General features: G+C 43.1%; 1 protein-coding gene across 1 annotated transcript in view; it reads right to left on the reverse strand.

Annotated features, from left to right (window-relative positions):
* Positions 1 to 1,691: 1,691 nt before the first annotated feature.
* The window catches only part of KNTC1 (kinetochore associated 1), a 238,374-nt gene continuing 216,015 nt past the window's right edge, over positions 1,692 to 24,050 (reverse strand). Inside the window, exons 62-64 of the mRNA XM_044275719.1 lie at positions 19,532 to 19,677; positions 2,224 to 2,314; positions 1,692 to 2,070 (exon numbers count right to left, since the gene is read on the reverse strand). Coding sequence (XP_044131654.1) covers positions 2,047 to 2,070; positions 2,224 to 2,314; positions 19,532 to 19,677 — 261 coding nt within the window. The 3' untranslated portion in view covers positions 1,692 to 2,046. The remainder of the gene's footprint in view (positions 2,071 to 2,223; positions 2,315 to 19,531; positions 19,678 to 24,050) is intronic.

Consider the following 24,050-nt stretch of genomic DNA (forward strand, 5'->3'; position numbering starts at 1 on the left):
AGGCTAGTAATGTCACTGAACACCGGTCACATGACCAAGGTGCAGCTCTGTTACATTGAAATTAATAGACCTGAGCTTCAATACCAAGCACCGCCGCTATACAATGTAAGGCGCTGTGCTTGGTAAGCTGCTGGAAGAAGGCAGAGCTCATGGAGTGCTGCGGTCTCTTCAAACAGCTGAATGGTGGTGGTGCTGGGAGTCAGACCTCGACTGATCAGATATTGAAGACTTATGTCAGCAATATAAAAGTCCCAGACAACTGCTTTATGATGTATTAGAATTAGAGAGTTTGTATGAGACCAGAAGGAAAGGGACCCTTTTTCCCCCAGACACTACTCAGGTCTGGAAGTCGCTCTTTACTTCTAATTTATATAACCCGATTTAACTACATTCTATGTCACAAGTTCATGTAAACCTGGTATAAGATTCATTACAAGTGGCAAATTATCCATTTTCACCATCTTCTGCCTGTTTTGCACTCTGTTTATTAGAGAATAATGTTCAGTGATGTGACAGATGTTCAATATCCAATACTTATCACTAATTAACACTACTACTTAATTGCAGCTACGCTCCTTTAAGTGGTTTTAGCTTGGTAGTACTAGTGTTGTTAACATTTATAACTAGTGTGGTGATGTGAAGGGTATGGTAAAGTCCTGGAAGAGGGGTATATCTCACCCACATTCCTCAACTGGGTGAGGTAAGTAAGATCCAGAATGGCGCTGGCTTCAGCAAGCACAGTTGCTGAAGCTATTTTTCTATTTGTTGTATGGGCTGGATTTTATTTGGATTGGGAAGGTAGGTTTCGTAGTGGGACCTTTCCAATCCACCCCATTCCAGGGAAGATTTTGCCCTAGCATGAGGGATCCCCAGGTGTAATCCACCTGGGATCGTTAGTGGGAAGTAAAAGCCCACCCCAGTCTGGGGAGGGAGATTGATTTACCTGTACAGGGCTTGGAGCCTGAGACCCTGACCCCAAGCTGTGTTCTTTAGGTGAGTCAGGGATCTGATGTTTGTATTAGAAGGTGTTTATTTTGTATAATTTATGTTTGTGCTGGTGCCAAATAAAAGCTTTATTTGGACCTTAAGCCTGGTGTCCTGAAGAAGTATGTGGTTGCGACCCCCTGAAAGAAAGGTGATCCCTTACAATAGTTACATATATGTTATGTGATTGTATTCACTTCAACTGCTAGGCATTAATGTAATGTTCATATGATAGATTTGATCCATGGTAATAAATGATGGTGACCAATTAACACTTAAATATAATTTATTTCAGTAATAATATACTGCAACTATAATGTGAAAACATAAACAAATATTAAAACACAAACGACGTACAAAAGAGGAAATGGTATATTCTTGAAATGTGCAACTTACTAATGTTTAAAGGGGTTGCCCCATGAAAAATATTCTCCAGTTTTCTGACCAGCACCTAGATCTGAATATTTTTGTAATTGTATGTAATTAAAAATGTTGTATAGCCACTGAGTTATTCAGTAAAATGTATCTGTATAGCGCCACCTGCTGTTTGTTCTTTTTCTTATTTCTCTGTCTGGCTTGCTGAGAAGGCCGCACATGCTCAGTTTAATCCTTCAACTGACTCCTGAGCTGTGATAGGGAGAGCTGAGTCACCCCCCTTAGCTGCAGCATAAAAGACACTCCCCTTGAGCTGCAGCTTGATATAAATCTAGCAGAGCAATGATTGGGGAAATCTCTGGATCCATGTAAGGTACAGGGATGGTTCTAGCTTTGTTAGAAAGAGATTTTCCTTTTTACATTAATCATGGGATAACCCCTTTAACATACAGAAAGATGAACCATATAGAAAGGACACAATTTATATAACAGCTTACAAACATCTTGGCTTTAAGTTAAAGATGAAGAGAGTGCAGATGAAAAGTGCTATATCATCATTTGAGTACTACTAGACTGCACACATGGGCAGAATTCAATGACCGTACAATTTAAGAAAAATATAAAATCACATTTGTTTTTCCTGCTTTCTTTGTAGATCTGTAAGCGCATACACAGCTCCAAAAAGCATTATGTTTGTTCCCTTAAAAATTCCTGTAAAAAAATAAAATAAAAATGTATCACATAATTATGCAATGCTAATAGATGCTTTATTCATCTTTAGAGCAGATGATAAACACAGATGCATCAAGTACAAAAATGCGAAAATATATGAGTTTGTGGGAAACTGATACCATTTATTCTTACCTTTACAATATCCAGGGATGTATCGTGTCTTCGGAAAGGTTTCCCACGGTACTTCAGATATTCTGTTACAAGCTCAGCAGCATCATCCCAACTACGAGATACAGCAAGAAAACATCTTTGAGAATCATATTACAACATAAGAAATTAATAATGAATAAACACCATAATCAGCTCCAGAAAAATTACATCTTACAAATTATCATTGTACAAGTAGTACTTAATGTATTTAAAGACTATAATGTCATATACAGTGGTGCCTGAAAGTTTATGAACCCCTCTGAAAATTCTATATTTCTGCATATATTTGATCTAAAACTACATCAGATTTTTACAAGTCCTAAAAGTAGATAAAGGTAACCAAATGAGTCAAAAATATTAGACTTCGCCGTTTATTTATTGAGGAAAATAATCCAATATCATATGTCTGTGAGTGGCAAATGTAAGTATGTAAAAGTATGTGAACCTTTAGGATTAGCAGATAATTTGAAGGTGAATTTAGAGTCAGTGGTTTTAAATCAATGGAAGACAATCAGGTGTGAGTGGGGATCAGGGATCTATCAACGTCTGATCTTCACAACATGTTTGTTGATATGTATCATGGCAAGGAAAATGAGATTTCTGAGGACCTCAGAAGAAAAGTTCTTGATACTCATCAGGCTGGAAAAGGTTATAAATCCATTTCTAAAGAGTTTGGACTCCAGCAATCCAGTCAGACAGATGGTGTACAAAAGGGAGAAATTTAAAACCATCATTACCAGAGCAAGGCATGTAATAGTCCGTAAGGTCACAAAAGGAACCCAAGGTAACCTCTAAACAACTAAAGGACTTTCTCACATTAGCCAATGTAAATGTTGAGCAGTCCACCCTCAGGAGGACACTGAACAACAACGGTGTGCATTGGAGGATCATAAGGAGAAAGCCGCTGCTTTCAAAAAAGAACATTGCTGTCTATCGGCAGTTTGCTAAAAATCACCTGGATGAAGAAGTTTGTGGACGGAAGAGACCAAAATAGAACTTTTTGGTTTAACCTCTTCAGGACATATGACGTACCGGTACGGCATGTTGTCCTGGTACTTAAGGACACATGACGTACCGGTACGTCATGTGTATTTCCGATCACCGCCGCCCAGCGGTGATCGGAGCAGGCACCTTGGCTAAATGCGTGGGGGGGTCCCGTGACCTTCCCCCCCCCATGTCGGCGATTGCCGCAAACCGCAGGTCAATTCAGACCTGCGGTTTGCGGCTTTACCTGCTGCGGCGATGCCATCGGGTCCCCATGTGGCTGTAGGGGGGACCCGATGGCACAGAAGGCAGCGCAATGCCTAAGGAAGGCATTGCGCTGCCTTCCGGTGATGAGCCTGTGAGATCCAGCCCCCTGGATCTCACAGGCCGGAAGCTGTATGAGTAATACTCACTGTATTACTCATACAGCCAATGCATTACAATACAGAAGTATTGGAATGCATTATAAAGGATTAGACCCCCAAAAGTTCAAGTCCCAAAGTGGGACAATAGAGTGAAAAAAAAATGTTGAAAAAATAAAGTTATCTCCCCAAAAAATTAAAAGTTTCAAGTAAAAATAAACAAAAACGTCATTTTCCCTAAACAAAGTAAAAAAAAAAAATAGGGGGAAAAAAGTATACATATTAGGTATCGCCGCGTCCGTATTGACCGACTCTATAAACATATCACATGACCTAACCCCTCAGATGAACACCGTAAAAAATAAAAACTGTGCTAAATAAACCATTTGCACCCCAAAATAGTGCCAAACCGTCATCTCATCCCGCAAAAAATAAAATAAAAAAGAGACCCTATAATCGCCCAAAAACTGAAAAAAACTATGGCTCTCAGAATATAGAGACACTAAAACATGATTTTTTGTTTCAAAAATGATATTGTGTAAAACTTACACAAATAAAAAAAAGTATACATATAAGGTATCGCCGCGTCTGTATCGACCGGCTCTATAAAAATATCACATGACCTAACCCCTCAGATGAACACCGTAAAAAATTTAAAATAAAAACTGTGCTAAATAAACCATTTTTTGTCACTTTACATCACAAAAAGTGTAATAGCAAGCAAACAAAAAGTCACACGCACCCCAAAATAGTGCCAATAAAACAGTCATCTCATCCTGCAAAAATCATACCCTACCCAAGGTAATTGCCTAAAAACTGAAAAAATTATGGCTCTCTGACTATGGAAACACTAAAACATGATATTTTTTTTTTTTGCTTCAAAAATGAAATCATTGTGTAAAACTTACATAAATAAAAAAATAGTATACATATTAGGTATCGCCGCATCCGTGACAACCTGGTCTATAAAAATATCACATGATCTAACCTGTCAGATGAAGGTTGTAAATAACAAAAAATAAAAACGGTGCCAAAACAGCTATTTCTTGTTATCTTGCCTCACAAAAAGTATAATATAGAGCAACCAAAAATCATATGTACCCTACCCTATCCCGTAGTTTCTAAAATGGGGTCACTTTTTTGGAGTTTCTACTCTAGGGGTGCTTTAGGGGGGCTTCAAATGGGACATGGTGTTAAAAAACCAGTCCAGCAAAATCTGCCTCCCGTATAGCAGTTTACGACCACATATGGGGTGTTTCTGTAAACTACAGAATCAGGGCCATAAAAATTGGAGTTTTGGTTGGCTGTTAACCCTTGCTTTGTTACTGGGAAAAATGGATTAAAATTGAAAATTTGCCCAAAAATTCTGAAATGTCATCTCCATTAGACAATAACTCTTGTGGAACACCTAAAGGGTTAACGACCTTGAGGGGTGTAGTTTCTTTGATGGGGTCACTTTTATGGAGTTTCTACTCTAGGGTTGCATCAGGGGGGCTTCAAATGGGACATGATGTAAAAAAAAACAGTCCAGCAAAATCTGCTTTCCAAAAACCTTATGGCATTCCTTTCCTTCTGCGCCCTGCCGTGTGCCCGTACAGCAGTTTACGACCACATATGGGGTGTTTCTGTAAACTACAGAATCAGGGCCATAAATATTGAGTTTGGTTTGGCTGTTAACCCTTGCTTTGTAACTGGAAAAAAAATTATTCAAATGGAAAAACTGCCAAAAAAGTTAAAATTTGAAATTGTATCTCTATTTTCCATTAATTCTTGTGGAACACCTAAAGGGTTAACAAAGTTTGTAATATCAGTTTTGAATACCTTGAGGGGTGTAGTTTATAAAATGGGGTCATTTTTGGGTGGTTTCTATTATGTAAGCCTGGCAAAGTGACTTCAGACCTGAACTGGTCCCTAAAAATTGGGTTTTTGAAAATTTCAAGATTTGCTTCCAAACTTCAAAGCCTTGTAACATCCCCAGAAAATAAAATATCATTCCCAAAATGATCCAAACATGAAGTAGACATATGGGGAATGTAAAATAATTTTTTTTGGAGGTATTACTATGTATTATAGAAGTAGAGAAATTGGTACTTGGAAATTTGCAATTTTTTTCACAAATTTTTGGTAAACTTCATTTTACCAGTGTCAAATGTGATGAAAAAAACTACCTCAGAATGGCCTGGATAAGTCAAAGCGTTTTAAAGTTATCACCACTTACAGTGACACTGGTCAGATTTGCAAAAAATGGCCTGGTCCTTAACCCCTTAAGGACACAGGGCGTACAGGTACGCCCTTGTGCCCTGGTACTTAAGGACACAGGGCGTACATGTACGCCCTGTGCATTTTCAATCACCGCCGCGCGGCCGGCGGCGATCGGAACCCCGTGCCTGCTCAAATCATTGAGCAGGCACTTGGGGCAAATGCGTCGGGGGGTCCGGTGACCCCCCCATGTATGCGATCGCAGAAAACCGCAGGTCAATTCAGACCTGCGGTTTTCTGCGTTTCCGGGTTATTCGGGTCTCTGAAGACCCGATAACCCGGAACAGGATGGTGATGGTGGTGTGATTTCACTCCACCAATCACCATCCAGCGATCCTGAGTGGTGATGGTGACATCACCACTCAGGATCGCTTTCTGATTGGTCAGGGGGCGGTCCGGCGGCAGATTCAAAAGAGGCAGGCGCCCCTCTCCTCCTCCTTTTGTGTTCCAGCGCCGGAGGAGAGAGGAGCTGCCTGCACGTGTCCACCATCGCTGCCAGCACCCCTGATCTGTGCCCCCAGGACCCGATCTGTGCCCCCAGCACCCCCCATCAGGTACATAGGGACAGCTAGGGAAAGTTTGGGATAGGCAGGGAAAAAAAAGGGAAAGGTAGTTTTTTTGACTTTTTATTGCATCACCCCAGTTAGGGTGTCTGGGGTCCACAGCACAGCTGTGTGACCCTAGACCCCCCAGGGGTGCTGCCACTTGCCCCCCTCCCCCTGCCACTTGCCCCCCCCCCCACCTTTTTTGGGGTGCTTTTTTTTTTTTTGAGTTCGCTGACTGTGACCGGCACTTAGCGTCCGGCCACTGTTAGCGCATCGCACACCCCACCGCTGATCAACTTCGGACGGTTGATCAGCAGTTTTGAAATTTTTTTCCTCACTTTTTTGCCCTTTTTTTAGTTAGTTTTATTTATTTTTTTCTGTTAGTTTTAGGGTGAGTTCGTGAACACCCGTGCCCCCTCACACACGCACACCAAATAAAGAGTTACACACACGCACATATACACACACTCCCCTATGGCCCGCCGGACGTTCTCGGCCGAGGAGGCATACGCCCAGCTTGCCTCCGAGTCCGAGAGTCCCAGTGAGGATGAGGATGACCCCACATTCCTGTTGTCATCCGCATCCTCCTCATCATCTAGCGATGATGATGAGCCCCCAAGGCGGCGGAGACGCCGCCAGGCGGAGCAAGGGGACCGCCATGTTAGGGACCCTGTGGCCCACACTAGTACGAGCAGCTCTGGGGCTCGTACTGGTTTCCCGGCCCACCAGTTAAATCCACCGGAGCACCCTGCTGGTGAACTTGTCTGGTGTAGCCCAGAGCGATACGAGCCCGTGATTCCTGATTTCGTAGGCCAATCAGGAATCCAGATTTCCACAGTGGGCTACACTGAATATGACTTTTTTTGTCATTTTTTCAGTGACCCACTGGTAAATCTGATGGTGGAGCAGACGAATCTGTACGCCCAACAGTTCGTCGCTCAACACCCGGGCTCCTTTTTGGCCAGGCCCGGTGGCTGGACGCCGGTCAGTGCAGCCGAAATAAGGACATTTTGGGGCCTCGTGCTGCATATGGGCCTGGTCAAGAAACCCAGTGCCAGGCTGTACTGGAGTGGGGACGTCCTATATCAGACCCCACTTTACAGTACGGTTATGACACGCTCCCGGTTTGAGGCCATCAGGAAATGTCTGCATTATTCCGATAATGCAGCATGTCCACCCCGAGGTGATCCTGCCCATGACCGTCTGTACAAGATACGGCCGGTCATCGATCACTTTGGGGCCAAATTCATGGAGGCCTATGTACCTGGAAGGGAGGTCGTGGTTGATGAGTCTCTCATTGCGTTCAAGGGGAGACTCATTTTCCGCCAGTATGTGCCTTCCAAGCGGGCGAGGTATGGCGTGAAGCTATACAAAATTTGTGAGAGTACCTCAGGGTACACTTACAAATTTCGTGTATACGAGGGGCGAGATTCCCGGATTCAACCCCCAGAATGTCCCCCCACTCTGGGTGTTACCGGGAAACTTGTGTGGGACCTTATGCACCCACTGCTGGATAAGGGTTACCACTTGTACGTGGATAACTTTTATACCAGTATCCCCTTGTTCCAGTCCCTTGCCGCCAGATCCACGTCCGCTTGTGGGACCGTGCGGAAAAATCAATGCGGCCTCCCTGCCCACCCCCTCCAGGTACCTATCCCCAGGGGTGAGACCCGTGCCCTTACCACTGGAAACCTGTTGCTGGTCAGGTATAAGGACAAGAGGGATGTCCTTATGCTGTCCACAATTCATGGTAACGGCATCACCCCTGTCCCTGTGCGAGGTACCGCGGCAACGGTCCTCAAGCCCGATTGTATCGTCGCCTACAATCGGTATATGGGAGGAGTTGATCTCTCGGATCAAGTCCTCAAGCCATATAACGCCATGCGCAAAACCCGGGCATGGTACAAAAAAGTTGCGGTCTACTTGGTACAGGTTGCCATGTACAACTCTTTTGTACTATCCCGAAGCGCTGGCAGCACAGGGACATTCCTCCAGTTCTATGAGGCAGTCCTCAAGGCCCTGATCTTTTCGGACCGGGAAAGAGCAGGCCGGAGTACCTCGGGAACTGTAGGCGCCCGGATCGTCCCTGGCCAACACTTTCCAGGTGTGGTCCCCCATACTGGAAAGAAGGGACGAACCCAAAAAAAGTGCAGAGTGTGTCGCAGGAGGGGGATACGGAAGGACACGACTACTCAGTGCGACACATGCCCCGATCATCCGGGCCTCTGCATTGACGGTTGCTTCAGGGAGTATCACACTTCCATGGAGTACTAAATTTATATCCCAATTTAGCACTGACATCGGATAAAAAAAAATGGTTCTCAGACTTGAGACACCCAAAAAAACTAAAATAATTTATTAAAAGTAGACATAGGTATTGCCGCGTCTGTAATAATCTCCTCTATAAAAATGCCCCATGACCTAACCCCCCAGATTAACACGGTCCAGAAAAAAAAAAAAAGGTGCAAAAAAAGGTTTTTTTTGTCACCTTACATAATAAAAAGTTTAATAGCAAGCGATCAAAAAGTCATATAGCCCCCAAATTAGTGCCAATAAAACCGTCATCTCATCCCGCAAAAAATGAGCCCCCACATAAGATAATCAGATAAAAAAAAAAATTGAAAATGACTCTTAGACTTTAGAGATACAAAAATTTTTTTTAGGGTATCAAAAAGGATAATATAGTCTAAAACCTAAATAATTGTAAAAAAAAAGTTGACTTATTAGGTATCGCCACGTCCGTAAGAATCTCCTCTATAAAAATACCCCATGACCCAACCCCCCAGATTAACACAGTAAAAAAAAAAAAAAAAAAATAGGTGCAAAAAATTTTTTTTTTGTCACCTTACATAACAAAAAGTTTAATAGCAAGCGATCAAAAAGTCATATAGCCCCCAAAATAGTGCCAATAAAACCGTCCGCTCATCCCGCAAAAAATGAGCCCCCACATAAGATAATTGGCTAAAAGAAAATAAAAAAAATGACACTTAGACTTTAGAGATACCCAAAAAAAAAAGTTGTATCAAAAAAGATAATATAGTCAAAAACCTAAATAATTGTAAAAAAAAGTAGACTTATTAGATATTGCCGCGTCCGTAAGAATCTCCTCTATAACAATATCCCATGACCTAACTACCCAGATTAACACGGTTAAAAAAAAAAAAAAAACGGTGCCAAAACCGCTATTTTTGGCACTTTTCCATTTCAGTTCGTTTTTTCCGGTAACAAAACAAGGGTTAACAACCAAACAAAAGTTAAAATTTATTACCCTGATACTGCAGTTTACAGAAACGCCACATTTGTGGTCGTAAACTGCTGTATCCGTAAAAGGGAGGCTGCAAAAGGAAAGGACCGACATGGTTTCTGGAAGGCCGATTTTGATGGCCTTTTTTATTGACACCATATCCCTTTTGAAGCCCCCCTGATGCCCCCCTAGAGTAAAAACTCCCTAAAATCGACCCCATCTAAGAAACTACACCCCTCAAGGTATTCAAAAATGATTATACAAACTTTATTAACCCTTTAGGTGTTCCTCAACAGTTAATGGCAAATGGAGATGAAATATCAGAATTTCAATTTTTGGTAACCTTACCTCACAAAAATGTAATATAGAGCAACCAAAAATTATATTTACCCTAAAAATACTCCCCCAAAAAATGCCACCTTATCCCGTAGTTTCCAAAATGGGGTCACTTTTAGGGAGTTTCGACTCCAGGGGTGCATCAGGGGGGTTGAAACAGGACACGGTGTAAATAAACCGGTCCATAAAAATCAGCCCTCCAAAAACCAAACGGCGCACCTTTCACTCTACGCCCCGCTGTGTGGCCGTACAGTAGTGTACGGCCACATATTGGGTGTTTCTGTAAACGGCAGAGTCAGGGTAATAAAGATACAGTCTTGTTTGGCTGTTAACCCTTGCTTTGTTAGTAGAAAACATGGGTTAAAATGGAAAATAAGGCAAAAAAATGAAATTTTCCAATTTCATCCCCATTTGCCAATAACTCTTGTGCAACACCTAAAGGGTTAACGACGTATGTAAAATCAGTTTTGAATACCTTGAGGGGTGTAGTTTCTTAGATGGGGTCACTTTTAGGGAGTTTCGACTCCAGGGGTGCATCAGGGGGGTTGAAACAGGACACGGTGTAAATAAACCGGTCCATAAAAATCAGCCCTCCAAAAACCAAACGGCGCACCTTTCACTCTACGCCCCGCTGTGTGGCCGTACAGTAGTGTACGGCCACATATTGGGTGTTTCTGTAAACGGCAGAGTCAGGGTAATAAAGATACAGTCTTGTTTGGCTGTTAACCCTTGCTTTGTTAGTAGAAAACATGGGTTAAAATGGAAAATAAGGCAAAAAAATGAAATTTTCCAATTTCATCCCCATTTGCCAATAACTCTTGTGCAACACCTAAAGGGTTAACGACGTATGTAAAATCAGTTTTGAATACCTTGAGGGGTGTAGTTTCTTAGATGGGGTCACTTTTAGGGAGTTTCGACTCCAGGGGTGCATCAGGGGGGTTGAAACAGGACACGGTGTAAATAAACCGGTCCATAAAAATCAGCCCTCCAAAAACCAAACGGCGCACCTTTCACTCTATGCCCCGCTGTGTGGCCGTACAGTAGTGTACGGCCACATATTGGGTATTTCTGTAAACGGCAGAGTCAGGGTAATAAAGATACAGTCTTGTTTGGCTGTTAACCCTTGCTTTGTTAGTGGAAAACATGGGTTAAAATGGAAAATAAGGCAAAAAAATGAAATTTTCAAATTTCATCCCTATTTGCCAATAACTCTTGTGCAACACCTAAAGGGTTAACGACGTATGTAAAACCAGTTTTGAATACCTTGAGGGGTGTAGTTTCTTAGATGGGGTCACTTTTAGGGAGTTTCTACTCCAGGGGTGCATCAGGGGGCTTCAAATGGGACATGGTGTAAATAAACCAGTCCATAAAAATCAGCCCTCCAAAAACTAAACGGCGCACCTTTCACTCTATGCCCCGCTGTGTGGCCGTACAGTAGTTTACGGCCACATATTGGGTGTTTCTGTGAACGGCAGAGTCAGGGTAATAAAGATACAGTCTTGTTTGGCTGTTAACCCTTGCTTTGTTAGTGGAAAAAATGGGTTAAAATAAAAAATTTGACAAAAAAAAGAAATTCTCAAATTTCATCCCCATTTGCCAATAACTCTTGTGCAACACCTAAAGGGTTAACAACGTATGTAAAATCAGTTTTGAATACCTTGAGGGGTGTAGTTTCTTAGATGGGGTCATTTTTGGGTGGTTTCTATTATGTAAGCCTCGCAAAGTGACTTCAGACCTGAACTGGTCCCTAAAAATGTCGTTTTTGTAAATTGCTGAAAAATTTCAAGATTTGCTTCTAAACTTCTAAGCCTTATAACATCCCCAAAAAATAAAATATCATTCCCAAAACAATTCAAACATAAAGTAGACATATGGGGAATGTAAAGTCATCACAATTTTTGGGGGTATTACTATGTATTACAGAAGTAGAGAAACTGAAACTTTGAAATTTGCTAATTTTTCCAAAAATTTGTTAAATTAGGTATTTTTTGGTGCAAAAAAAAATATTTTTTTGACTTCATTTCACCAGTGTCATGAAGTACAATATGTGACGAAAAAACAATCTCAGAACGGCCTGGATAAGTCAAAGCGTTTTAAAGTTATGAGCACTTAAAGTGACACTGGTCAGATTTGCAAAAAATGGCCTGGTCCTAAGGTGTAAAAAGGCTGTGTCCCTAAGGGGTTAAGGTGAAATAATGCTGTGTCCCAAAGAGGTTTAATCAGAAGCAATATGTTTGGAGAAAGGAAAACACTTGCAGTCGAGCATAAAAAGCTCATCCCTTCTGAAAAACATGGTGGTAGTAGTATCATGATTTGGATCAGTTTTGCAGCATTTAGGCCAGGACAGCTTGTCATCAATAATGAAACCATGAATTCTGAACTATACAAGATTTAAAAAAAGATTGAGATTCCTTAGTGGTTGATACTTCCAATTATACATGAGGATTATAGATAAGAAGTGTGAACGTTTTATTGTACTCTACTTGATGTCCAGTCCATGAAGGCAATGAGTACATATGTATGGGCCTGCTCTAGGTTTCCACAGGCAGGCTTTTCACTCACAGGAAGATCCTATGGAGATTCCACAATGTTACAGGCATATCTCCAATAACAATCCCGATACCGACCAGCAAAGTTTCTTTCCTCCTCTCCTTCAGGAGAAACAGAACATAGTGCAATACCCAGGGTGTTTAATATTCAGTAAGGTTTATTGTACTTACAAACATCAATAGGTAAAAAGCGTGTGTAGATGCCCGACCCGGGTTTCGCTTTTGCTTCATCTGGGGCGTTACAAACTAATCAGCCAAAGTTGTGTTCTTATACCTCCCAACTCTTATGTCAGATCCTGTTTCCTGAATTCCGATTCACATATAATCGTATACATTCGATAAACATTCGATTATTTAAAATCGCATGATAAAATCGCATGAAGATTTTTTTTTTAATATGAAAATTTTCATTAAAAATTTTCACACATAAAATTGTGTGGGTATTCAGTTTGTATATCCATTTTGCCTCGATTTTATTGATCTGTTGTACCGCATCGCCACCTCTCCAATTTTTCGACACATGTTCAACTCCAACAAATCTTAAACCGGCAGGATTCTTCTGGTGGACTCTTTTAAAGTGTGCAGATACACTGTGTGACTCAAGACCCCGTTTTATATTGCCTATATGTTCACCAATCCTAGTTTTTAATTTTCTTAAGGTTCTACCAACATATTGTAGCCCGCATGAATGCAATGAACCCAAAAGGGCCACAATCCTCAAGAGATGTAGGACATAAATCCATAAGACACATTCATTACTGATCCGAGTGTGTCAAAGGTTATCATGAACTTTTATTCCCAGATTCTCCTGTCTCTCTGAGATTTGAAATTCTCTTTTAATATCAATACTTTCATGTCTGTCTGTGATGTTGTGGTCATGGCTGCAAAAACAGGCAAATCTTTACTTTCTTCTTTTATTGTGTGGCGATGAGTGGTTATTCTTGTTTTGAGTTTTTGACCAGTTTTACTGACAGAGACCCCCAGTAGGAAATTTGCTACATACAATTAAATAGACCAGTGACTCAAAAATGCCTTTTTAAGGTTTCTAAGGTGTTCATCCCTGTCTGCAGAGTTTGAACACATGCAGTTGTATTTGATTCATGGACTGCACATCAATTAGAGGACAATAAAACTTTCACATTTCTTATCTATAATCCTCATGTATAATTGCTCCAACGATTTACTGTTACAACTGTTTGTTTACTTTGGACTCATATTGATCTGCTTTAAGTCACTTGTCTCATCTACCTCATTATTCCTATGTACTTTGGTGTATAAAGTGTCCTTTACATGGGCAAAGAATCGCTTGTTCATCAGGTAATCCGATTGTTTGTGTGCGCGCCAAAATGATAGTTTAACGGCAGAAAATCGTGCCTTGTAAACACAATCTCCTGCCAGCAAACAAGTCCTTATGGTGAAGAGCGATGGCATTAGTGATCACTCCTCCCCATACTCTGGAGGAGATTGCTGCATGTAAATACAGCGGTCTCCTCCACTAGCAATCAAATTGTCGGAAAGGAATGCTTCCTTCCCGACAATCTGCTGTAATATCGTAAGGGACCTTAAATATGCGAGTCTTCAGATACTGTCTTAAGAGACGTCTGATGAAGAGGCCCAAGTAGTCTCGAAAGCTTGCAGTTTCGTCATCTTTTCAGTTAGCCATTAAAAGGTATCAACCACTGAGGAATACCAATCTTTTTTCAGCTAACACGGTACATTATATATATTAGGGCTGCACGAATAATCGAAAAAATAATCGAATCGCGTTAATCGGCAAATGCAATATGGCCGACCCGAAAATGCCACGATTATATATAATGGGGCCCCGCGCACATAACTGCCTTTGCGTGTAAAGTATTTTACTAGTGTGTGAAACAAGCTCTCTCCTATTGATAACAGGTCCGGCCTCTGTACGTATTATTCCCCCACTGATGAAGGAGCAGTAGGCTCCGAAACACATCTGGGCTTGAGGCAGATAATACGTGCATAAACAACAACAGTATATTATATGTTGGATCCACTACAGAAGACACCCATCTACAACAAAGTAGCGCTCCGGAATTTCAAAAACAGGGCAGCGGAGAGGAAAGGGGGCCGGCAATCTAAGAACACGTGGGACGCCGAGATTAGTAAGGCAAAGATATACATCGGAGATACCGCGATCCACCTCTACATCTTGAATAGCCGAATACTCCCGGTCATATACAAGTTCCAGTAACTTAATCATTGACCCCCCATACCTCTGGTAATATTGTTGATTGAAAACTGTCATATTAAAAGGAAAAAGAGTATTGCATATACTGTGAATAGACTTTAAGTTGGATACAGTAACTATTGAGATCTAAGTACAACCCATACTGTGTTGTGGCCATTAACCCTATAGGGGCCGAATATAGACATTGCCATTAATCGATCAGCAAAATCACCTATATGGATTATACTGGATAACATTCCCAAACGCTACTTGCGCACTATAACAGGATACATATGCTATATAAATTTATATCAAGTATCTGGAACAATTAGTGGCAATTACAACACAGCAGGCTGATTATTGCCTAAATATTAGAACACAGAGATAAAAAATCCTTCCTATACCCAGTAATCTCTATGTACTCAGTGTGGAGCTTTATGTATTCAGCGCAAGTTGCATGTATTCAGCGTCAACTTTTATACTCAGCAAAAGACACAAGGTACTCAGCAGGCTTATGCAAAATATAGTTTTTTTGCAAAATTGTTCTATATTTAGTGGGATTGGTTGATACATTTAATACTGTGACAGTAGTATTTATATTATATATTACCTATTTGTTTTATTTTTTATGTGTTCAGCAAACATATTATATATCCTTTATGTGCTCAAATAATTTATGTACCCAGCAGAATAATTTTATCTTGTACATTGTGATGGTAATGCACCATCTATATCCTTATCCATCAGCATTGAGTCCCACTAGAAACCACATGATTATAAATTGCTCGTGGGTCAAGAATAAGGATACGGATAGATATATTTGTGTAACTAACCAATTTTTATAAAAGTTTTTAAATATATCACGTTTATTATAATCTGATTTTAAATAAAGTAATACGTTTATCAGATAAAACGCCAGGTATAAGAGATTGGCCTCGTTTTATAATATTTATCTTTTGCTACTATTACTGGCGGGGGTGTCGCCATTGGAGAGTGCACCTAGTTCTTTGGCTATTTGCTGGTAGAGCCACCTGTACTATATTTATTATTATGAGCCCAGACTTCATGAAGGGTAGAACAGGACACTTTAATGCCAATGACTAACTCAGTATACATCTACAGTTCAAGAGTTCTAACATCATAAATTAATCAAATATAAACATCATGCAAACAGACATCCCCTCCCCAGCGTCTTAATGAAAGAATAGAGAGAGAGGAGACATGTGATGGGGTTATCTCCTAAGTGTATCAGAGGGTGATCTACTGATCTCTACACCGAAGACAGCTACTTAATCCCATCGCTAACACAATAGAACAAAGGGACAAATGAACTAACACATTCCTTGGGAGCCTCAGTGCAGAGTTAACACTTTTTGTGTTGCTGGGTTCACCCCTGCACCTTTAATAGGGAATAGGAACGATATGGCCTATAATACTCCACACATAAATCAGGGTTAATAGTTCCTTGTAATCACAAGAGACTGAGGGGGAGGTGAGAGGAGGATCTCCATAGTTATGGGTCTATAGTCTGTAGGAAGGAGGCTAGCCCTCAGGCCTCTCCAGCAGCCCCACTGACGGTTCAGTCCGTCACATTTCTCCCCTCCCAACAGTAGACTAACCAGGTACCAGACCCCCCAGCTGGTCTGGACCTGTGTTAGTCGGACAAGATGAATCCAGAACCTCTTCAAAACTGGTCCGCTTGACTCTGCTGCAAGAGAGTAATGCCACCCATATCATCTTCTGGGTAACCACACTGGCCTCTGGGGAGAGAATTCGGCTACCTCTTCTCCCTGGAACGCCCTCCGCTGCTGGGGAGATCGACCTATTGTCTCCTCTCCCTGGAACGCTGCTGGGTAGGGGTAGCGACCATCTCCACTCCCAGTGATGCTTGCTGCTGAGATGAGGGACCGACAGTCTCCTCTCTTTGACACAGGCTGCCGATGGGAAGAGAGACCGGTTGTCTCCTATCCCTTTATAACACACTGCCGCCGGGAATCTGGGCTGGCTGCCCAGCATCCCTGCAGGGCCGGTAGAGAGACCTCGGTCCCATCTATCACCACCTGCCGACTGTGGGTCCTCCCATTGTGCTTGGCATGCATTATCCAGCCAGGTCTCCTGCCATACCAGGGTCTCGCGCTCAGACACCCACCCCTTCAGGGGCTGCTCTCTCAGTAGAGGCATTCGCAGCTCCAATCGCATCCGCAACCTCTGCTCCTTACTGGGAAGACTCTCCCCCCCGCCGACGCTGCACGTCCTTCAGGGCCTCGTGCCATATACCTTTCCGGACTGCATCCCTGTAATTCAAGTGATCCTCCTTGCTGCTGTAGCCAGGGGCACTGTACAAGTACTAGCGTTGCTCTAATTATAAATCCACACGTTACCGGTGTCTCTAAGGTGCTGCTCCTCGCACTAGGAAGCAATCCCACTGCTGCCACCAATGTTACGAGTGTGAATAGGAATGGTTCTGGACGAATGCAGCTTCAAAGTAGTTCCTCCCCCAGCCAGTAGATAGTTACCCAAACAGGAGCCCAGACTTCATGAAGGGTACAACAGGACCTCTTTAATGGGGCTACATGTCTGCCTTTTATGCAGGTCTTCCAGCAAGTGACACTCCCCTGGGGACCTTGTGGAAGACTGAGACAGTTTTTAAATTAGCCCATCACATGCATTTACAGTATGGAAACACTCCCAGCAATTGTACAGAACCCCCCCTATGCCTGTGATACAATTACTAAACACAATGGGCTCTGCCTGTGATGCAATTACCAAACACAATGGGCTAACTTAATCACTAACAGGCAGAAAACACACATTTTTCCCCAAAACACCCCAAAGCCACACACACATCCCCAGAAATTATACATCCCTGGATAGCTCTGATCTGGGCGAACAACATATTCACAAATTGCCCAGATCTGAGCAGGGGTTCCCGAATTCCATGGAAGTCACATTTGACTGACTGCAAGCATGGCTTTCCAGCCCAAAACAGTTCCACAGATTTAGGCTGTGCGGCCGGTCTACCTTCTCCTTCAAAGTTTTAGTATATGGGCCATAATCCTGAGGCAAAAGGCTGGCAAACAGGCCCCTCCAAAACCCAGTGGCGAGGTTATTTCCGCCACATAAACAGTACATTAAAACATTGTAAAGGAAAAATGTCAGGACATCTGTCCGTGAGCTGATCTCAAGAGAACATGGGTCATAAAGTAAGACGACAACCGTAATCAGGGTTCTATGCAAAAAATTGTTAAAGAAGAATAAAGTTAAAGTTTTGGAATAGCCAAGTCAACCTTAATCCAATAGAAATATCATGGAAAGATCTGAAATCAGCAGTTTATGGGAGGAAACCCACCAACAGAGCTGAGGCTGTTTTGTATGGATGAACTGGTTTAAATTAAACTTTTAGTTGCAGTTATTGTTGCACAAGGGAAGTCACACCAGATACTGAAAGCAAAAGTTAACATACCTTCGCCACTCAGACATGATATTAGATTGTTTTCTTCAATAAATAATTGACTGAATCTAATAGTTGTGACACTTTGTTTGATTTGGTCATCTTTATCTACTTTTAGGACATCTGTGAAAATCTGATGTACTTTTAGGTCAAATTTATGCAGAAATATATAAAATTCTGATGGGTTCACAAACATTCAAACACCACTGTATAAATGTTCATAATTTATGTATCAATTTTAATTCATGCTCAGGATAGTTCATTAATACTAGATCGGTGTGGGTCCAACTCCTGGCACATCTGCTGATCAGCTGTTTTCAGGAGTTGTCGCACAGGAACTCCATAGCTCTTTACACAGAGTCTGTGCCTGGGTATTGCTTCCATGCACCTGAATGGGGAGCAGCACTGCAGTAACTGCGAATGGCTAGTACATATTGTATGAAGCTTTGTAGCTCCGGTACAGCAGCTTATAAAAACAGCTGATCGGTGGGTATTCTGGGAGCCAGACTCCTGTCGACCTCACACTAGTGACCTATCCTAAAGCATACACACAACATTTTTAACAAATAAGATTCTCACACAGTTATGGTAGAATGGGTACAAAGCCAACCAAAACTACTGTACACAGTGTGCGGAATGCAGATAACCCACATACACGTGTACTTTGCTTTGCTGCATGGACTGTATTTTATTGTTATAGCTGTGTATATGGCTAACAAAATAAAATGTCTATAATTAAAATGCTTTCTAATAGAATTGTAAGGCACCAGTGCCAATACAGCTTCAAACTGCTCATCAGCACGGGTGCCGGGAGTCGTATCCTCGCCGATCCGATATGGATGACCTGAGAACAGGTCATCAAATCTTACCCAATGCACAACCCCCCTTTAAAGGTACCTAAGCACATTAGTCTGAAGTTGATCAAAAAAGACGATTTCAACCAAAACAGACGAACATTCGTCAGTTGAAAATGAACAAGGAACAAACAGTTTAAGTGACCGATGATGGATCACTATAGTTTGAAAAGAAGTTGGCGGTGTTTAATATTTTCGTCTGATGGTTGTAATTTAATGCTATATAGTATTACTTGTCTAATGGTACTTTTCTGCTCTCTTAGTTCCCCTTTCATAATTTATGTATTTTACAGCATGGCACCTTGTTTCATGTGGATATGTGTCTGTAGTTTAATTAAATTATTATGGTAAATCAAAAAAAAGAGTATGCCATTTTGTGTTTACCAAAATATTGCCAATCAATTTAATTTTAAAGGAGAGATTTATTATGTGCTCTATCATCATAAATTCTAGACTTAGTGGTGGATTCATGGAGTTTCACTACAGTAGTTACATTATAGCCAATGACTTACCAATTTTTGTCTGCAAGGTAATCTGCCAGCTCTTTCACACGATTAGAATTAACTGCATGCATCTTCAAAACATTATGGCATTTACTTTTAAAAAACTTTTCAAACTGTTTCTTCTCAATCATATTGTCCAAAATGATTGTTTTTATCTGCAACACAAGTATCAGAAAAAAAAAGAAATTGGAAATAAATATAAAATCAGTTTTACTTAAATCAGACAGAATATTGAGAAAACATATTTTATGAAAGTAGGAATCAAGTTTTCTGTATGAGTCCTGGCAGCGCTAAAACAACTGGTCTACTGTAATATGCCTAATGTAGGGCCTAAGGGGTGGTGCATGGCAGAGTTTCTGTTTTTTAGTATTCCTTTATGACACAGCCACACTGGGCAGAATTGCTTTGGCTGTAGATTTCCCCATATGAATTGCAAGTGGTGAAATCTCTGGTGGAAAACCAGAGCAAAAATTGACATTCTGGACCATAGGCACATTTACGCTGGCGATTTCTTAAACTGTCATCCACTTTGCTGGTACTATAAAACATATGCAATTCCACAGGGAAGCCATCCTATGTTGGATGCTTAACCATTTCATGACCAAGGGTCATTGATGCCCCAGTGTCCAGGTCAAAATTTACAAATCTGACATGCGTCACTTTATGTGGTAATAGCTTTGGAACACTTTTACCTATCCACGCCATTCTGAGAATGTTTTCTCGTGACACATTGTATATGTACTTCATGATAGTCATATATTTGAGTCAATATATTTTACCTTTATTTATGAAAAAAAAAAACGCAAAAATTGGGAAAAATTCTCAATTTTCCAAATTTCTATTTCTCTGCTTCTAAAACAGAAAGTCATACCTAATAAAATATGTATTACTTAACATTCCCCATAAGTCTACTTTATGTTGGCATCATTTTGGAAATGTCATTTTATTTTTTTAGGACGTTAGAAGGCTTAGAAGTTTAGAAGCACTTTTTAAGGACCAGTTCAGGTCTGAAGTCACTTTGTGGGGCTTACATAGTGGAAACCCCCATAAATAACCCCATTGTAGAAACTACACCCCTCAAGTTACTCAAAACTGATTTTATAAACTTTGTTAACCCTTTAGGCATTCCACAAGAAATAAAGGAAAATGGAGATTAAATTTCAAAATTTTACTTTTTTGGCAGATTTTCCATTTTATAATTTTTTTTTCTTTAACACATTGAGGGTTAACAGCCAAACAAAACTCAATATTTATTACCCTGATTCCGCGGTTTACATAAACACCCCACATGTGGTCGTAAACTGCTGTACGGGCACACGGCAGGGCGCAGAAGGAAAGGAATGCCATACGGTTTTTGGAAGGCAGATTGTGCTGAATTGGTTTTCTGAACGCCATATGTTTTTTATTTTTCTGCCGATCATCTTGTGCAGGGGCTCGTTTTTTTGCAGAAAGTGTTGAGGTTTTTATTGGTACCATTTTTGGGTACATAGGATTTTTTGATCATTCATAATTACACTTTATGGGGCAAGGTGACCCAAAAAAATGGATTTTTTGTACTCACCGTAAAATCCTTTTCTTGTAGTAGCCATTGGGGGACACAGCACCATGGGTATATGCCCAACTGCCACTAGGAGGCTGACACTAGAAACAAAAAGTGTTGGCTCCACCCAGGTGGGCTATACCCCTCTGCTAGAGCCAAAAGAACTCAGTCGGTACAAAAGCAGTAGGAACGCCACACCTGAACGCCAACAAGTCTCAAACTGGGGGGCCCGACAACCACAACAAAACGCCGGGACCACCAATAAGAAAAGCACAGAAAGGGTGGGATCTGTGTCCCCCAATGCCTACTACGAGAAAAGGATTTTACGGTGAGTACAAAAAATCTATTTTTCTCGTGCATGGCATTTGGGGACACAGCACCATGGGACGTCCCAAAGCAGTCCCTGAGGGAGGGAGGGAAGAAGAACGCCATGTTGCCAACCTAAAGCACAGCTGCCTGTAGAACCTTACGCCCCAGGCTGGCGTCAGCAGAGGCCAGGGAATAAATATGATAAAACTTAGAAAAAGTGTGAACTGACGACCAGGTGGCGGCCCGGCAAACCTGGGCAGCAGAAGCTTGATGACGCACCGCCCAGGAAGCCCCAACTGCCCTAGTCGAATGAGCAGTCAACCTGGAAGGGGGAGCACGGCCCCTTGCGACATAGGCCTCCTTGACAGCCGACCGAACCCAGCGAGAGATGGTGGCCTTAGATGCAGGCAAACCCTTACGAGGGCCCGCCGGGACCACGAAAAGAGAGTCCGAACGATGGAAAGGCTCCATGAGGCGAAGGTACTAGCGGAGAGCCCAAACAACATCAAGGCAATGGAGAGATTTCTCCCTAGGGTGCGAAGGATTAGGGCAGAAGGAAGGGAGGACAATCTCCTCATTGATGTGAAAAGAGGAGACAACCTTAGGAAGAAAAGAAGGAACTTGAAGCAACACTACCTTGTCCTGATGGAACACCAGGAAAGGCGACCGGCAAGAAAGGGCCGCCAGTTCGGAGACCCGGCGGATGGAGGTGACCGCCACAAGGAAAGCCACCTTAAACGAGACAAATGACAGAGATTTCTCTGCCAAAGGCTCAAAAGGAGAAGACTGAAAGGCGCCAAGGACGAGATTCAGGTCCCACGGTTCCACCGGAAAATGAAAGGGAGGGGCTCGACGAGCGACACCCTGTAAGAAGGTCCGAACCTGAGCCCGCAAGCCCACAGGACGCTGAAAAAGGACCGAGAGGGCTGAAATCTGCCCTCTGAGGGAAGCCAAGTGAAGACCCTTCTCAAAACCAGCCTGAAGGAAGGGCAGAATGTTAGGGACAGAGAAACAGAGGACGACAACGCCCGGACTCGCACCAGGCAAAATACGCTCTCCAGGTCCGGTAGTAAATACGGGCCGACTGGGGTTTGAGAGCGTGAAGCATCGTCTGAATGACCGAGTCCGAGTCTCAACAGCCACGCCGTCAAACGAAGCTGAGGTAAATTCGGGTGGAACAGAGGGCCCTGCGAAAGGAGATCGCGGCGCAGAGGAAGACGCCACGGAACGTCGGCGAGCAGAAACACTAGATCTGCGTACCACGCTCTGCGGGGCCAATCTGGAGCCACCAGGATCGCCGGCACCCGGGCTGCCTTGAGACGCTTGAGCACTCGAGGCAGGAGAGGAATGGGCGGAAAGAGATACAGAAGGTCGAACTGAGACCAAGGCAGAACTAGGGCGTCGACCGCAAGAGCCTGAGGGTCCCTGGACCGCGCGGCATAGCGCGGAAGCCTGTGATTGAGGCGAGACGCGAAAAGATCCACATCCGGAGTTCCCCATCGGTGACAAAGTTGAAGGAACACCTCTGGGTGGAGAGACCATTCGCCCGGGTCGACGAGCTGACGACTGAGGAAGTCTGCCGCCCAGTTGTCAACCCCGGGAATGTGAACGGCGGAGAGGACGGGAATGTGTTTCTCCGCCCACCGCAGAATCTGGGAGGCCTTCCGCAGGGCCATCACACTTCTGGTGCCCCCTTGATGGTTCAGATAGGCCATGGCGGTGGAATTGTCCGTCTGAATGCGGATCGGGAGACCGCGGAGACGTGAGGTCCAGAGCAACAGTGCCAGGAAAATTGCCCTGAGCTCGAGAACATTGATCTGCAGGGAGGACTCCTGAACAGACCAAAGACCCTGGACCTTGAGAGACTCGAAGACCGCTCCCCAACCCGAGAGACTGGCGTCCGTCGTGATCACGCGCCAACTGGGAGGGAGAAAGGACCGGCCCAGGGACACCGTCCGAGGAAGTAACCACCAGGAGAGAACCTGGCAAATCTGAGGGGGGAGAGGGGCAAGGCGATCGAGACATGCCGGGGACTTGTCCCACCTGGATAGGATGAACAACTGAAGGTCCCGGGAGTGGAATTGGGAATGGCTTCGAATGAGGCCACCATCCTCCCCAGGAAGCGCATACATGTCCTGATAGCCAGAGAGGACGGGCCACGGAGAAGATGCACCCCCGCCTGAAGAGAAGAGACCTTCTCTGGGGGAAGGAACACCCGCCCGAGGCGAGTGTCGAAGATCATGCCCAGAAAAGGCATCCTCTGGCGTGGGATGAGGGAGGACTTTGAGTGGTTGATAAGCCACCCGAACTGGGCAAGAGCCGAGAGGGTGATGCTCAGGCTGGACAGGTTGTCCTTCAAAGACAGGGCCCGAATCAGAAGGTCGTCCAGGTAAGGTACCAAGGCGACCCCCCTGGCACGGAGAAGGGCCACGAGGGGAGCTAACACCTTGGTGAAAACCCTCGGAGCGGAGGCCAGGCCGAAGGGCAGGGCTACAAATTGGAAATGAAGAGAACCTACCGCGAAGCGAAGGAACTTTTGATGGGAGAGGGCGATGGGGACGTGGAGATAGGCGTCCTGAATGTCGATTGACGACAGGAACTCGTCCAACTCCAAGGAGGCGATCACAGACCTGAGGGACTCCATGCGAAAATGACGGACCCGGACGAAGTGATTGAGCG

This window comes from Bufo gargarizans, chromosome 1, assembly GCF_014858855.1.
Source record: "Bufo gargarizans isolate SCDJY-AF-19 chromosome 1, ASM1485885v1, whole genome shotgun sequence".
NCBI lineage: Eukaryota > Metazoa > Chordata > Amphibia > Anura > Bufonidae > Bufo > Bufo gargarizans.